This window comes from Canis aureus, chromosome 16, assembly GCF_053574225.1.
Source record: "Canis aureus isolate CA01 chromosome 16, VMU_Caureus_v.1.0, whole genome shotgun sequence".
In the NCBI taxonomy this organism is placed as follows: Eukaryota; Metazoa; Chordata; class Mammalia; order Carnivora; family Canidae; genus Canis; species Canis aureus.
Window position 1 is genome coordinate 63,625,698 of NC_135626.1, and position 16,576 is coordinate 63,642,273.

Here is a 16,576-nt window from a genome sequence, read left to right on the forward strand (position 1 = left end):
AGCCCCGCTCCCCGCGCAGTGCAGCGGCCCAGGGTGGCCGATCCCGAAACTAGGGTTCGGTTTTGTGAGACACAATTGTTTCCCTCAACAGATACGGACTACAACAAAATTAGTCACTTTTATTTAAAAGGAACATTACAAATAAGTGCAAAATTAAATTTCATGATTAAATACACACAAAAGGAACATGCAGACTTTACACTGAAATCCACGTACAAAGGGAGTTGGTTACATGACAGTAAAAGAACTGGCAGGACGACAGCTGCAGCCCCAGACTTTCAACGTTCACAACCGGAAACCAGAACCGTGAAACTAGATTTCTTTAAAAGGAATTTAAGAAAATCAAATACATACCTCCGGGAGCACTAACACCACAGAGCCCATGACTGGCCTCAGCCCCAAATGCCAGGAAAGGTCCTGGTGGGCCTTTCGCCCCAGCACTGCCCGCGGCTGTGGCCTGTGAGCCCGATGCCTGGCCCCCCTCCATCCCCGTCAGGTGCCGCCCTCCTGGGGGCTGGTCTGAAGAGCTACGCGCTGCTCCCCATGCACACGATGGAAACCTGGGGGCGAGCCCACGGAGCGCCGGGCCTCTGCCCCGATTCCAGCAGCTCCGACAGGACGGTGCCCCGTGGGCACGCAGCTGCTGCGAGGCTGGCGACAGGCTCGGGGACGGCGGGGTCGCGGCGCAGGGGGCGCCACCCCGGGCTCCCCAGCACGGTGGAGTCGTTGCTCACGTCCAGATAGAGAAGGAACCCCTCCCTCCTGTTCTAAGGCTGCTGGTACCGTGGCCCCACATGGAGACCCGGGGCTGTCAGGACGAACACGGACACGTGTGCTCACCCCCCGTGACAGACTCAGGGAAAATGATGGAATCTGCGGCCAAAACAAATTTTAATGCGTCCATCGCTGTGTCAGCGCAGTCCATGTGCGGAGCGCCCAGGGCACGGGGCGCAGGCGGGGGTGGTGGAAGCACGGAAGCAAGCGTCACAGCTGGAGTACGGGTGACAGGCCAGCAGTCGGGCCTGGCTGCTCAGAGCCACGGGAGCGTCTACACTGCCGGGAGGATGATCCTTCTTTAATACTGGAAACGGGAAGCCCTGCTCGGGAAAACAGACAACCGCAGGATGGCTTCAGGAGCGCAGTCCCAGGGGGTCCTCCGGCCATGAGCACGAGGCCTGCGGGCACCGCAGGGCCCCAGAGTCTGACGGGCACACTCAGCGCCTTGGGGTGGCCAGCCGTGGGCGCTGCTCGCGCCCGGCGGAGTCACAGCTTGTCATCGGTCATTTCTAGAAACTGCGCGTAGACGTCCCGGATACACTCCCCCTTGGGGTTGAATAGGAACTTGTAGTAGCTGCCGTCTGCGCAAATGGCTGAGACAGAAGGACACCGTTTCACTCCCGTGTTTCTCCGCGCGAGGTCAACAGCAGACAGCACCGCGCTCACCCGGAAATGGCCTTGCCCCAGGTGGCCACCCAGAGTGAGTGTGGCTGATGGGGGACCCCCGCCCCGCCCCACGCCCACGGCGGCTGGGAGCCCCGACCGTTCTGGGGGTGCCCATGTTTGACTGACACGTGGGGAAGCCCCGTGGGGTCATCAGTCCAAGCACCCACGACCTGCTGGGGCGCCCCGGGCCAGGGCTGGTGTTTCCCCTGCGGCCGCACAGGCCCCACGTGGGACCCCGCCCCGGAGCGCAAGCACGGGGCGGCCACCGTGGGCCCCACTTACCGATGACGGCATTTGGCTCCGTTCCAAAGGCACAGATGCACGGAGAGCCTGAGGGCACCTGAAACTTGGAGAAACTCCACTTGGAGCTGAAGTACTTTGGGAGGAAGCTGGCGGAGGCCAGACTAGGGGAGGGAGAGAAGGCGGTTACGGCCAAGTCTCGGGGAGGGCCAGGTCCCTCGCAGCCCGAGCCGGGCCGCAGTCTGTCCTTTTGATTGGTCTCGTCACGTGGAAAACCAAAGTGCTCACGCGGGCTCACAGGAACCGGGCAAGTGCGGCACGAGGGGCGCGGCCCCGGCCCAGGTCCGCGATCGGGACGGGGACCGGACCCTCGTCAGACGGCAAGGAGGCCCGGCGTGCCCGTTCCCGCGCCGCACACCGTGGCCACCGACCAGGAGCAGCTGAGGGACACCCATGCGTACAGCTGAAATTCCCTGCGTCACTACCGACTCCCCACATTTCCCTCAGACCCTCCTGTCGCCAGTAACAAATGGTCAACTCCTGTCTCTTCTGCACGGAACACGGACCATGCGTCCGTGTCCTTGTAATAAAGCTACAGGTAGCATGTACTGTGGTCCACGGCCTCCGCAGCTGGGCTGCCAGAGGGTCGCCGCCCTCACTGTCACACAGCCAAGCGCGCACTGAGACCCGACTGTGACTCCACACCCAGTGCGCCCAAAGGAAGGGCGAGGCCTGTTAACTCCGGGGAAACCCACCTAGACTGTTTATTCCTTTTTGGATCTTCGGCAGCAAAAATGTGCACGGTGCCGTGGTCACTGGACACGCAGATGAGGGAAGCGTCCGGATTGAAGTTAATGCTGCGGGGACACAAGACGGAGCTGTGCTTCCGTGCGGACAGAGGAGCCGGCCACCCGCAGCAGCAGCCTATGAGCTGGCCCCTGACCTTGGCCTCCTCGCATTCCTAGGACCCTGAGCACCACTGCCCCCATTCGCCAGCCCACGCAGGCCCCCCTCCAGTAGAGTGGGTGCCAGGGAGAGGGAGAGGCTCCCTGCGGACCCCCCCGGGAGGCCCCGGGGCCCCGAGGGCAGACACCGGAGACCCCACAGGGCTCCACAGGCACAGTCCCTACAGTCACGTATTAATCACGTTTATCACGCGTACCCAAACGCTGCTCAGCACTGGCCAAGGCCACGGGTGCGAAGGACGAAATCCCACGGGCTGCGGTGTCTCACAGGGCACCCAACTGATTACAGATGAGCTAACGAGTTCTGTGGTGTCTGCCTTAAAATACCCCAGGAGAATCAGGGGGAGGCCAGTGGAGGAGGAGGAAGATGGCAAGTACGGACAAGCACGAGGCAGGGCAATGGGTCAACGGCAGGTAATCATATTCCTTCTCCTTGTGTACATAGTCCCACAGTAACAATTTAAAATTAGTCCTAATAAAACAAGCTCACACCTGACCCCCCACAGCAGGTAGGGACCCGGACGTGCCCTCGGTCGCATGCGCCCTGCCCACGTGGCCCACCCAAAGCCATGGCCCTGGGGGAATGGTGGGCTCTCTTACCAATAGATGTTGGCGGCTTGAGACCCTCTTCGTAATTCCTGGATTAAATGCCCTGATGAAGTATCAAATATTCTTATAAGGGTCCCCTTTGAAAAACAGTGAAGTGTTTTATTATCATTCACAATTTTTTAGTTTTTTTAAATGAATATCACACTCACAAACCCATTAGCCCGTACAACCCCTTCCCAAACTCATCCACATCATCTAATGCTCAACTTTTCCCTCCGCTGTCCCCGAGAAGCAGGTGGCTCTCCAGCCCAACAGCACCGGGCAGGAGCCAGAGCCCTGGCGCCAGCCTCCCCACTGACCCCATGCCTCTACGGCCGGGCAGATGCCGAGGAGGACCCCGCAGCCCGGGGGGACGTTCCTGCGGGGCTGTCAGCCCTGTCTAGAGAAACGCCATCTTTGTTCTAACTCCCACGGCTGGTTACAAAAAGGAACAGTGATTCTGCTGCCAAAAACAGGAGCTTTCACCAAGTAACGGGACTCTTCCACGGTCTAGTGAACTCTGACTTGATTCCCAAGAGAAGGTGGGAACCCGTAAGAGTCAGAACCTACAAGGAAGGGGTGCCTTTCTGCGGGGCCCACACGGTACGTCCCCGGGAGCAAGGGCGGCGGGGGCAGGTGCACGGCTCTATCAACGGAGGGACACGCACTTACTTTCTCAGATGCGGTTGCGATTCTTGTTCCCTGCAGGTTAAGAGCAATGCAGCTGAGGACGCCCTCGTGGGCTGGAATGTCCACGGGCGGCTTCTCGGTGCTGGCCAGGTCCACGAGCTGCACGTGGCCTGTGTGTGTGCCCGGGAAGGCCAGGAGGGAGTTGTTACTGTTGGGGCACAGGACGCAGAGGCCTGCTCGGAGACAGAGAAAAAACCCATCAAGGACTCACGACTGTGTACAAGCCTCTGCCCTCTACCTCACAAAAAAATAAAATAAAAAAATAAGACTTAGGCATGGGTTTTCCTTTTTTTTTTTTTTTTAAAGATTTTATTTTTCCTAGAGAGAAGACACGTGCACACATGCCCAAGCAGACGGGGCAGAGGAGAGGAGGAGAGACAGAAGCTAGAGAGACTCTCTGCTGAGGGTGGAGCCCGATGTGGGGCTCGATGCCCTGACCCTGAGACCACAACCTTAGCCGAAACCAAGAGTTGGACACTTAACTGACTGAGCCACCCAGGCGCCCCCAAGGGTTTTCATTTATATCGGACGCACACAATCTTTTCATTGTAAAAGGTACAGAGGGCCAACCCAAGCTAACTCCAGGGGCACCCGGGGGGCTCAGTGGTTTAGTGCCGCCTTTGGCCCAGGGGGTGATCCTGGAGACCCGGGATCGAGTCCTGTATCGGGCTCTCTGCCTGGAGCCTGCTTTTCTCTCTGCCTGTGTCTCTCATGAATAAATAAATAAAATCTTAAAAAAACAAAACAAAAAAAAGAAACAAAGCTAACTCCAGTGAGACAGCCTCATAATTGGAAACATCTGCTGAACTTATTTTTCTTTTATAAGATTTTATTTATTTATTCCTGAGAGACACAGAGAGAGGCAGAGACACAGGCGGAGGGAGAAGCAGGCTCCATGCAGGGAGTCTGACGTGGGACTCGATCCTGGGTCTCCAGGATCAGGCCCTGAGCCAAAGGCAGATGCTCAACCACTGAGCCACCCAGGCATCCCTGAACTTATTCTTGAATGAATTTTGTCAAATGTCTGTCTTCCATAGTGCCAGCCACTGAGAATACAGAACTGTGAAATCTAAAAACTCCATTAACAATTACATAAAAAGGGGATCCCTGGGTGGCGCAGCGATTTAGCGCCTGTCTTTGGCCCAGGGCGCGATCCTGGAGACCCGGGATCGAATCCCACGTCGGGCTCCCGGTGCATGGAGCCTGCTTCTCCCTCTGCCTGTGTCTCTGCCCCTCTCTCTCTCTCTCTCTCTCTCTCTGTGACTATCATAAAAAAAAAATAAAATAAAATAAATAAATAAATAAATAAATAAATAAAAATTAAAAAAAAAAAGAACAATTACATAAAAAGTCAAAATACTTAGGAATAAATTTAACAGCATCTGTATAAGACACTGTAACACAATGTAGAAAAAGGAAACCAAAGATCTGACAGATGGAGGAGTGACCCGATCGGATCTACTACGGTCACGGCTAGAATCTTCATCCGCCCGCAGGGTCTGTGTGGTCACAATTCAAGTCTCTTCAGCCTTTCTGAAGAAACAGACAAGTTGACACTAGAAGTTATAAGGAAAGGTGAAGTCCTAGAATGGCTAAAATTTTTTTGTAAAATAAAAAGATTGGAAGACTTACACAGCCTAATTTTAAGTATTATTATTTTAAAGCTCCAGATACCAAAGCAGTATGGTACTGGCATAAGGATATACCACTGGAACAGAATAAAAAGTCCAGAAAAATCTTATATTCACCTGATCAGAAAAAAAGGTACCAAGATAATTCAATGCAGAAAAAGTAGTCTTAACAAATGGCACTAGAAACCAGATAGTCATAAAGAAAAATACAAATCTGGGCCTTTGCTCATGCCATACACACACACACACACACAACACCTAAGTGAAGATCTAAAGCTTCTAGAAGAAAATATCTTTTTTGCAAAAAACCACAGACCAACTGAAAATCTCTGCAAAACTAATAGACCAAGGGCCTTATCTAGAACATACGCAGAAGTCTCACAACTGAAAAGATAAACAATGCTAAAATGGGAGAAAATGTGAAAACACCTCGTAAGAGACGTTTGAATGGCAACAAGCACATGACCAGACGCTCATCGGTGCCAGTCCTCAGAGACATACGCAAACTCAAGCCCAGGCGCATACTATTCCCGCGGCCACGGCAGCGGCCACGGCAACGGAGTGACACCAAGTGCTGGGCAGGGACCTGCTGCGATCCAGTTCTCCTAGATCCCCGGGGGGGGGGGGTGGTCAAGAAGACACCGCCCCTTCGGAAAACATTTTGTAGGTATTTTTATAAACGTGGACACGTCATCACAGTATGACCCAGCACACGAACGATCTTGTCAGCACTCACCCCAGAGAAATCAAACGGCACCTCCACGCACAGACGTGTCTGTGAACACTCGCGGCAACTTCTGTTCGTAACAGTTAAACCACCGCAGTGGATGAACAGTCCACTCTCTCCATACCACGCACGATTACTTCGCAATAAAAACGAGGAAAAGAATAATACACGACATACGGAGGAATCTAAGAAATAGTCAGCTAGGAGAAAGGCCCCGAACAGAACCGAAAAGGCCAAACTTGAGGGCCAGCTGCAGAAGGGGCCGCCTGGACTCAGCTCCACTGAGGCGGAGGTTACACAGCTGCTTACGGCATTTACCAAGACTTCGGGTTATCAATTCGTATACTTAAAATGAGTGAATTTATGCATATTACAGCTCAATAAAGCTAAAAGAAAAACACTAAAAATCTTAAAAAGAAATTAAGATGCTACAATGGGGAACAGTGTCACATACAATCCTGGCTCCGGAAGAAAAAGGAAAGGAAACCCCTCAGAACTCAGTGAAAACACCCAACTGTAAGGTCCCCCAAGGGGCTCCTGAACAGCCGCCGCCGCCCGGGGTGGGGGACGGGGAGGGCGCAGCCCCTGCCTGGCAGGCCAGGTGCCGGCAGGCCGAGCTTCCCAGGAGGCGGTGGTGGGCACCGAGGGAAGCGCGTGCGCGGGAAACGGAGAAGCCGGTCTCCGTCAGGGGCCCCACGCACCTCAGGACCCGTGTCACCACCATCTCACCACCACAGGCCACTCGCAGACCCGCCACAGCAGAGGGCACCCCGCACACGTCCCCATGAGCCAGTCCCATCGTTCCTCCTCTGAGTGTCTTACCTTTAGGATTATAGCAGGTTTCAAACACATGCAATTGATGGGGGTTATGTGTGAATGTAAACACCTTAATCATTGAGTCCAAAACAACCACAATTCTGGAAAGGAAAAAAACACAGTCAGAATTCCTATTCCCCAAAGCGAAACTCTAGACTTTTGTGATTTTTGTTCTTATAATTTTGAAACTTAGAGAGTCCAAACAGCACAGACAGGATCATTCTTGAACCAGAGCCCTGTGCCGGCGACGTCTCTGGAGCAGGTCACCCGTGAGCCCCGGGGTGTGGCGGGCGCTGGTGGACGAGGGCCTCTCCCCTGGGCCCCTGGGCGCAGGCTGCCTAACAGATCTCTCTGAGGTTTAAGGACATTTTCATCAAATATTTCACCCAGACTAAGAACCATATAGAATACACGGGGCAGGAGTTATTTATCCACCGGAGCCACGTCTGGATAATTTAGAAACGCTGGGAACGGCAAGGTCCTTGGACATGGCCCCCGCCTCTGCATTGTTGGGGGCCCTACCAAGGACATTACTGCAAGTCACAAGCTACCCAAGAAGGCAGGTGTGACAGTCCCCTGTTCACAGGCACCCTGTTCAGCTCCGCCCCTCCCGTAGCTGAGTGTCAATATGCATCACACCAAACTAAAATCCAATTTAATGAAACTATCTTGCTCAACCTACTAGGAAAAACTTCTGTGTCCTCCTCAACACCATGACGGTGGTGGCTGCGAGAGGCCTGTACTCTCAGCAGGTGACAGCAAAGCCACCGTCTCCATGAGGAGTCTCCAAATCTTCATCTCCCAACTTGTAACAGTTTGGGGTTTTTTTGGTACAAAATGGTGGTTTTATTAAAGCGTTGGGACAGGACCCGTGAGCAGAAAGAGCTGCTGCCCCACAGGTAACAGTTTTTGAGGCAGCGTGTAGAAATGCTGGACCGAGGGGCGGCTCAGCCCTGCATCCTCAGTGGGAGCCTGTGGGACGGGGACCGTCCTGGGAAGGACTGAGCACCCCCGGGCCGCAGCCAGGCACAGCCACTGCTTCCCAACCATCCGTGGAAGCCCCTAGAATTCAGGCCTCCTCCGCAGCAACACAGAGAACTCCACATCCTTTGGCTCATTACTACAATCATCACATTGGAAGACATAATTTTCCCAAACACGTTTTTTCCTCAAGTATTTCAGCCGTCTTGAGAGAAAGAGGCTATTCCCACTTTCAAAACGGAGATAGCAAACCTACCGATCTCGCCGCAGCTTGACTGCCTTGACTTCTGTAGAAAACTCTATTTCAATAACAGTCTTCTTTTTCAGGTCATCCCAGATCATCACTGAAATTTCAGAGAGAACTCATGGGCGGGGGGGCCTTGCAGAACAGTCCCCCTCGGAGCTGTGGATCTCCCGGCGCCCAGGCTCAGAGTGGGGGGGGGCACTGCACCCCGCCCAACGCGGTGGCTGGCAGCGGGGTGCTCACCTGCTCCCTCCCACCACCCCGACCCGGTCCACACCACCCCCACTGACCCTCTCCCCCGCCCACCCCGCAACCCACACGCACACACACGCACCTCCTCGCTGCCCACCTTGCCTAGTTTCCAGACGAACTTCTCCCCAGCCCCCTTTCCTGGCTTCCACCCACCTGAACCCAAAGCAAGCTGGAGACACCCCTGGACCCAGAGAAGAGAGGCTTCAGTTTCCATGGATAAAAAAACAGGGCTGGGGGTTTCTCTCGACCCCCGCCCGACGGTCCTCACTCTTCTCAGTCGCATTCTGCTGCACACACTCATGTGGTCCACGAAGCATCAGTAGTTTGCGTCCCAAGGGCTGAGAACATTACAGATGACCCCCAAGGATGAGGAGGGCAGAAGCGCGCAGGGGGAAGAGGCACAGGCCGTCTGGACCCCGACCCTTGCCACTCTCCGGAGCCTTGTCTCGCAGAGCTGTCCGGGAAGAGCGTGAGGGAGGGACACTGCCTCCGTTGTGAGCCACGGTCCCCAGGGGTCCCGGCCCTATGACCAACTGGAGTCCTGGAGGTGGGATTCGGGGCAAGTTCTGCCAGAATGGACTCCGGGACCTCAATTTTAAATCAAGAGATCACAGTACCTAGGAGAACTACCAAACTTTTATAAAATTTACTACTGAGAAGGTAAAAATTTATAACTATTCAAATATGGAGCAGAGACTTCTGTTCTTACCCCTTCAAAACACCATCCCTGTTTGCTAAGTCTCTTCATTCACAAATCCCCAAAGTGGGCTCCCCTGGGGGTGGGGGCGCAGGGGGTGGGGGGGGCAGTCCGCCCGCAGCCCCCTCGCTGAGATCACCACCTCGCAGGCAGAGGATTCGCACACAGCTCCCAAGTACACTGCCCCGGCCCCGCAACCTAATGCCAAGTCTGCAATTCAAGCAAAGGTAAACTGGCCCAATCCAGCCAGGGTCCCAAAGATGAGCCACGTCAAGTGTCACAAATATGAGTAAACTCTTTTTAGAAACTTCTGGAAACAGCATGACGGATCCCAGGAGCCAGCAGCACAAAATTTCACTCACAAAAGGAAAGTGACCAGATGCAATGCCCCAGGCAGTGAGAAAAATCCACGGACCCGGGGTCACTGTCGGCCTCCCGCTGCCCCCGTGGCTGGAGGTTCTGTGTACTGCCCGGGATTTGGCAGGTCTGCCTTTTAACAGTTCCTGACAGCAGGTGTGTCCCCTAGTTCTGGAACTCTCCGTCCTGTGCCCTCTAAGCTCCTGCCTGAATCAGGAGGCCTCTCGGCTCCGAGCAGCCAGCCTGCTCGCCTGCTTGCACGGCGACCACCCATCTCCAGTCTCATTTTAACTCTTTCATAAACCAAACACCAGCTTCTTCACGTGTCAACAATGTGGATCTTATTATCTACAATTACTAAAGTATTAAGAGTCAATTCAACAATTTTGATATTGAAAAAAACCTGAATCTCATAAAAGCTTAAACAAACCAAGTTGTTTTTTAAAACTGCCTTTAGTACTCTTTTACAAGAAACAAATTTAGGTTTTACTCAAAATTTGTTAGAAAATGGCTTTCATCTAAGTCTGTAAATTTTCTGAGACGTTAACTTCTTGGGTTTTTTTGTAACAGAGAACAAAAATGACAGGTGAAGGAGACCCCACGGTGGCCCACCCTCCGGTGCCATGGGAGGGCCGGGCTCCACGCTCTCTTTCCTCCTCCGTGAGCAGTAACACGCTTCACGGCAAGGCAAACACCGACCCAGCAGGTGCCAGGGGGAGGAATTCTTTTTTTTTTTTTTTTTTTTAAAGATTTATTTATTTATTCATGATAGACCCATAGAGAGAGAGGTGGAGACACAGGCAGAGGGAGAAGCAGGCTCCATGCAAGGAGCCCGACGTGGGACTCGATCCCCCGACTACAGGATCGCGCCCTGGGCTGAAGGCAGGCGCCAAACCGCTGAGCCACCGAGGGATCCCCCAGGGGGAGGAATTCTGAGGCGGCTCCATGCCGGGCTTGAACCCACAACTCTGAGGTCAAGAGCTGAACGTCCAGCCCCCCAGATGCCCCTAAAGTAACCTTTATTCCACAGTGACCCCTCCCTGCACCCCGAATACACTGGCTTCCATGTCACGTCGGGACGGCCTTTCTCCCAAGCCACACGCTCTGCTCCCCCGGGCTCACCCCTGCGAGCAGCTCTGCTCCCCACCCCACTCACGCCCTCCACGGGGCTCCCCTGACAGCTCTGAGCCGGGGCCGCAGAGCCTGCCACAGTCGTGCACCCCACGTCGTCTCCAGGAGACCTCCAGCTCGCGCTCACACCCACGGCACCTCCCGGAACCTTCTCCTCCTGCCGAAGCTGGAAAGAGAGCACTCCACCCCCTCCCACCTGCTCAGGAACCATCAGCAGTGGGCTCGACCCCACTGTCCTCCAGGGCCGCCAGGTCACCAGCACTTGCCACTCACTTCTCTCCCTACCCCTTCCTGTGAGTAAGGGCAGCCGTGTCCGCCACACTGCTTCTAGACGAGAACATTCCTAAGCCAGGACGGGGCTGCTTTCCTGATTCCACCTCCTCTGTACCCGAGGTCCTCACCCACTGCCCCAATCCCCCTGCCACCCCTTCCGCTGCCCTGCCCTCCTCTCTTTCTCTTCCCCCGAGAGATTCCTGGGTCTACAGGCAGGGAGGACACAACTGTGGTGGGTAAAGTTTCTGTTTCTCTCCTACTTTAAAAACCAGACCTCTTACATCGCAATCTGTCTGAACACAGACCTACACCCACTCTTAAACCTAGAGCCAATGTGGTTTTGTTCTATGTGGCAATCAAAGCGATGCTCCTGCAAATCAGTGCCTCTTTGTAGGAAGAACCACCTTCCCATACCTCGCTTTAAAACAAACCCCTTAACATTTATGATACCAACCCACAGTTGAATACTTAAAACAAAACCGGGTCCACAGGCACGGCGTGCCCCCTATTTGGCCAACATTCACTGAAAAGCACGTGCTTTACGTCAATAGAAGCAAGTGACCCTTGCCATACACACTCCCGGGAACAGCAGAATCAAGCCTCTCTCTCCAGATGCCTCCTGTTGGTGACTAGTCCTTCACACTCCACAGGGCTACCAGGGAAGAGCAAATGGAGCTGCAAACCCCAAGATGCTCTAAAAAGTTCCAGACATTACAACACATGAGGCATGATCATTAAGCACACTGTCACTTTACCTTTGTTGGGGGGGTATTTCGGCTTTTTCCCACCACCAACTAAAGCTAAATAGTTGCAGCGAAATAACATTTCAACATGGCCAACTCCTCCTTCCAGAAATTCTGAAATGATATTGAAAAAAAAAGTTAGTATGTGTATTTTACAATTCAAATACAGGAAAAAATGAGAAATGTAACACTCAGCATTTGACTTTATCAGCCATCTATACCTGACTACCATCAGCAAGGACACTGCTGGGTGGCCGGGAAAGACAAAGAGTTGTGGGCTTGCACTTCCCTTAGCAGCCCATCCTCATGAGCCGTGTTTCCAGGTATAAATGTGAAGCCCACAGCACCCTAAGAAGCCAATGGACCAGGGCAGCCCGGGGGGCTCAGCAGTTTAGCGCCGCCTGCAGCCCAGGGCGCGATCCTGGAGTCCTGGGATCGAGTCCCGTGTCGGGCTCCCTGCATGGAGCCTGCTTCTCCCTCTGCCTGTGTCTCTGCCTCTCTCTCTCGCTCTCATCAATAAATAAATAAATTCTTAAAAAAAAAAAATGCTTCAATGTAAAAGCAGGGTTTATAACTTTTTTTTTTTTTTTTTTGAGTTTATCATTTAAAACACCTTTCACTGGTCTGAAATGCTCAAAAAGTATTCATCAATTACGTTAAGAAGAAAACATCGGCAGATCTTTAGATGTCCTCCACGACAAAAGGAAGACCAACAACCCTTGCTCAGGGAAGGCAACAGGAACCCGGTGAGAAGTTTAGGGTTCAGAGAGACAAACCCCACTCTGGAAGGTTTCTGTGGCAGAGGAGGACCAGCCCACGCTGCTCTCCCCAGCTCTGGGGAGAAATGACCAGAGCTCCTGGCACAGGGAGGGCACGGCAAAGGGCAAGAGAGGAAGCAAAACCTCTGAAAGTCAGAAATTAACAGATCAGTCACGATTATTCAAGATGATTCCAAAGTTCATCAGCTCACTCAGTGAGAAATGCAAAATTCACGGCCTAGTAGAAACGCTAGAAAGGACTGACAATCCACTTGACCCTGAGTGACACGGGAGTGAACTGCACAGGTCAAATTATAGCAGATTTTTTTTGAATAAACACAGTTTGATACTGTAAATGTGTTTTCTCTTATGATTTTTTTTTCTCTTATGATTTTAATATTGTTTCCTTCTCCTGAGCTTACTTCATTGTATGAATACGGTATATAATACGTATAAAAAACAAAACACATGTTAACTGACTGCTACTGATAAAAAGCTTCTGGTCAACAGTATACTATAAGTGGTTAAGTTTTGGGGAACCCAAAAGTCATACATGGGGGCGCCTGGGGGGCTCAGTAGTTGGGCATCTGGCTTCGGCTCAGGTCATGATCTTGGGGTCCTGGGATCAAGTCCCATGTCAGGCTCCATCAGAGAGTTCAGCAGAGTCTGCTTCTCTGGCTCCATCTCTCCCGCCCCCTGCTCATGCGCGTGCTCTCTCTCTCTCTCTCAGAAATAAATCTTCAAAAAAAAAAAAATGTCACACATGGATTTTCTTTTTTTTTTTTTTTTAAAGATTTTATTTATTTATCTCTGAGAATACACAGAGAGGAGAGAGAAACAGAGACACAAGCAGAGGGAGAAGCAGGCGCCATGCAAGGAGCCCGACGTGGGACTCGATCCAGGGTCTCCAGGATCAGGCCCTGGGCCGAAGGTGGCGCTAAACCACTTGAGCCACCCGGGCTGCCCCTAATTCCTGTGTTGTTCGGGATCAACAATAATATCTTTATACAAACTCTAGTAACTTCCAATTTTTTCTCTCAGATAAAATCCTTTGGGTATAATTGATGAATTCAACAGTATGTGTGTCTGTAGTGAACACATTTTGCCAAATCACCCTACAAAAAGATTCTACCAACTTGAACTGTACCATTGAGGCCACGAAACACCGGGCGCCCGGGGCTGGAGTGGCCGCCTTGGGCCCAGGTCGTGACCCAGGGGCCCAGGACGAGTCCCGCATCGGGCTCCGCGCAGGGAGCCTGCCTCTCCCTCTGCCTGGGTCCCTGACTCTGTCTCTCATGAATAAATAAAATCTTTAAAAAATTAAAAATAAAAATGGCCGTGAAACAGGCCATGCCATGGCCCGCTTCTCGGCAGCCTCCGCACGGCTGCACGCTGACGCGCTACCGCCACCCCTTGCGACAGCTCATGTCCCCCACCTTGCAGGCTTCTCTCATTGCTCTCTGGTCCCTTCATCTCGGACACACCGGGTGAGCGCACGAGCACGAAGTCCAGGTGAACCTCTGGGACGTCAGACAAACGAGGATTAAGGCCCCAGCACACAGTCACCTCAGGTAGGCTGCTGGACTGGGTGACGTCAGGAATTGTGCACGACAGGTCACCTTTTATTTCTAGATACTTGGGTGTGTCACCAAGGACCCTGCCCATTTTGTTCGTCACTGTCCTCTGCACCAGGGCAGCACTCGACAAGGGAAGGCACCGGTCACCACCCGCGGGCTCAGCAACAGGCGGGCCTCACCTGAGCACGGCCTGTCACATGCTGTGCTTTCTAGCGGTGTCCTTGCTACTTCCCCACATATGGCTGCCGACAGCCCATGGTGAGCACAGGTCACATGGAGGGACAAGTGAGGGACTCAGAAAACGGGAACACCTCCGAACCCCTCTGCCTGCCTTGCAGGCTGTGTACGCTCACTGAGCGTAGGCTACGCAGGCTCTAATCACCTGTGCACCACAAAAGAGCTGTTTCTAAATGAAAAAGTGAAATTAACTTTTAACGAGTACTCCGTATTGGGGATCCGTGGGTGGCTCAGTGGTTTAGCGCCTGCCTTTGGCCCAGGGCGTGATCCTGGAGTCCCGGGATCGAGTCCCGCGTCGGCCTCCCGGCATGGAGCCTGCTTCTCCCTCTGCCTGTGTCTCTGCCTTGCTCTCTCTCTATCATGAATGAATAAATAAAATCTTTTTTTTTTTTTTTTTAAAAAAAGAATACTCCTTAACTTCTATAATCACTGGGTATTATTCTATCCAAATGCATCATTCCTGAACCTTCCGTCTTGTGTATGCTCAGATGTGAATCAGAGTCCTACACTCGGGCCCCACAGCATCACCGTGAACACCAGGCAGTCCTCCCTGGGTCTCCACGGCTTTCCTGGAGCGGAGCAGAGCTGCAACCGCTTCAGGTGTGAATAAGACCCAGGACCCTCAATGCTTAGGAGGGTCCAACAGCTCCAATAGCTCCCAGTCCCTGCCAGCGGCGGGCACAACTGCAAGAGGCAGTTCACGGCCAATCACATCTACTCAGTGCCACAGTCACACTGGAGAGAACAGGGCCGACAGCCCAGATCTGGGGGTGATTGCTGAAATGCAGGCACACTTCCTTCCTCCTCATTTAGGAAACACAAAGCGCAGAGATAAAACAGGAACAAGGTCCAGCCTGTTTTGCATCCAGTTGTAAGTTGCCAGAAATGTAACAGCAGACCAAGTACAGTGCAGAGGCATGGACTTCTCCAAATACACCATCAAAAAGCACAGCATGGCCCCACCAGGATCCTTTTCAAACTCACTCCAGCTAAGCTGAGGGAAAGCCTGCTCCAGACACAGACACAGTTCAGCTGAGCAGCAGGAGGACAGTACTTGCCCTCAGTGTAACAATGGCAAACGTTTCTGGAAATTTTTTTTTTTTTTTATGATTTTTTTAAATTTATTCATGAGAGAGGCAGAGACACAGGCAGAGGGAGAAGCAGGCTCCATGCAGGGAGCCCGATGCGGGACTCGATCCCGGGTCTTCAGGATCACGCCCTGGGCTGAAGGTGGCGCTAAACCGCTGAGCCACCTAGGCTGCCCTGGAACTCAGACTTTTAAAGCTTCTTGACTAATGTATTTTTAGAAAAAAATCCTGAATTTGTTATAAACATTTCAGTAATTAGGAAATAGCTATCAATATACTGCTAATGATTCAACCTAAAACTAAGCCTGTAACTCCTAAACTTCTAGAGCACTTTAAGTAAAAAGTATCCTGGAATTTACAAGTCAAATTGTTTCAAAGTATTTTGTAACTATTTATCTATATAAAGCAGAGTTGTCTTAATTCACTAAGCAACCAAAAAATAAAAGTCAGATACTCAGAAGACTGATAGGAGACTCCCACCATGACCCGTGCCCTGTAAGAGCGCAGGGCCGCTGACAGAGCAGGAAGGCACGAGCTTACACAGCACCTAAGAGCGTGCCAGGCACTAATCTACCTGTTTTGAGCATCCTAATTCATTGATCGTCACACTAATCTTGGGAGGTAGACAGTTATCACCTTCATTTCCCACAAGGCGGGGCCCAGGGGAGGTGAGGAACTTGCCGCCCCAGGTCACACAGCAGCCTGGTAAGGGATAGAGCCAGATTCCGCTCAACAGTGTGGGCCTAGAACCTGAGCCCTGAACTAGTCCCTGCGCCGTCTTTCTCTGATAATGGAAGTTGTACAGCTGAGCCCACAAAGTCAAGTCCTAGGTGGAAAGCACCACTGTTTTACAAGCCACGGCCACGGTCAGAAAGATTTCTGAAAATCCCTGAAGCTGGATTATTAGTTATGATAATGAAAGGGGGCTGTTTAGTGGATGTAGTAACTACCTCCTACAGACAAGAAACAGTTCCACTCAGAAAATATAACTTGTGCACTGAATTAAAATGAAAACAAACCACAACTGTAGGAAGAAAAAGGATATTTCTCATTTTCTTTGATTGATCTGAGATTTGTTCATCTGTTGACAAAGCTTGATTCTCCAATCAAGTAAAGCGTAGGAGACACCAAAAGCTTA

The 16,576-nt window shown here is 52.3% G+C and overlaps 1 protein-coding gene across 6 annotated transcripts in view; it reads right to left on the bottom strand.

Moving 5' to 3' along the window:
- Positions 1-16,576, bottom strand: part of WDR45B (WD repeat domain 45B) — a 41,927-nt gene that overhangs the window by 18,383 nt on the left and 6,968 nt on the right. For 3 of the 6 annotated variants that reach the window (XM_077854734.1, XM_077854739.1, XM_077854738.1), the window contains exons 3-10: positions 11,791-11,892; positions 8,338-8,425; positions 7,107-7,201; positions 3,909-4,099; positions 3,249-3,334; positions 2,439-2,540; positions 1,726-1,847; positions 100-1,097 (exon numbers count right to left, since the gene is read on the bottom strand). In XM_077854734.1, coding sequence (XP_077710860.1) covers positions 985-1,097; positions 1,726-1,847; positions 2,439-2,540; positions 3,249-3,334; positions 3,909-4,099; positions 7,107-7,201; positions 8,338-8,425; positions 11,791-11,892 — 899 coding nt within the window. In that variant the 3' untranslated portion in view covers positions 100-984. The other 3 variants (XM_077854735.1, XM_077854736.1, XM_077854737.1) reach the window with 3 other exon arrangements.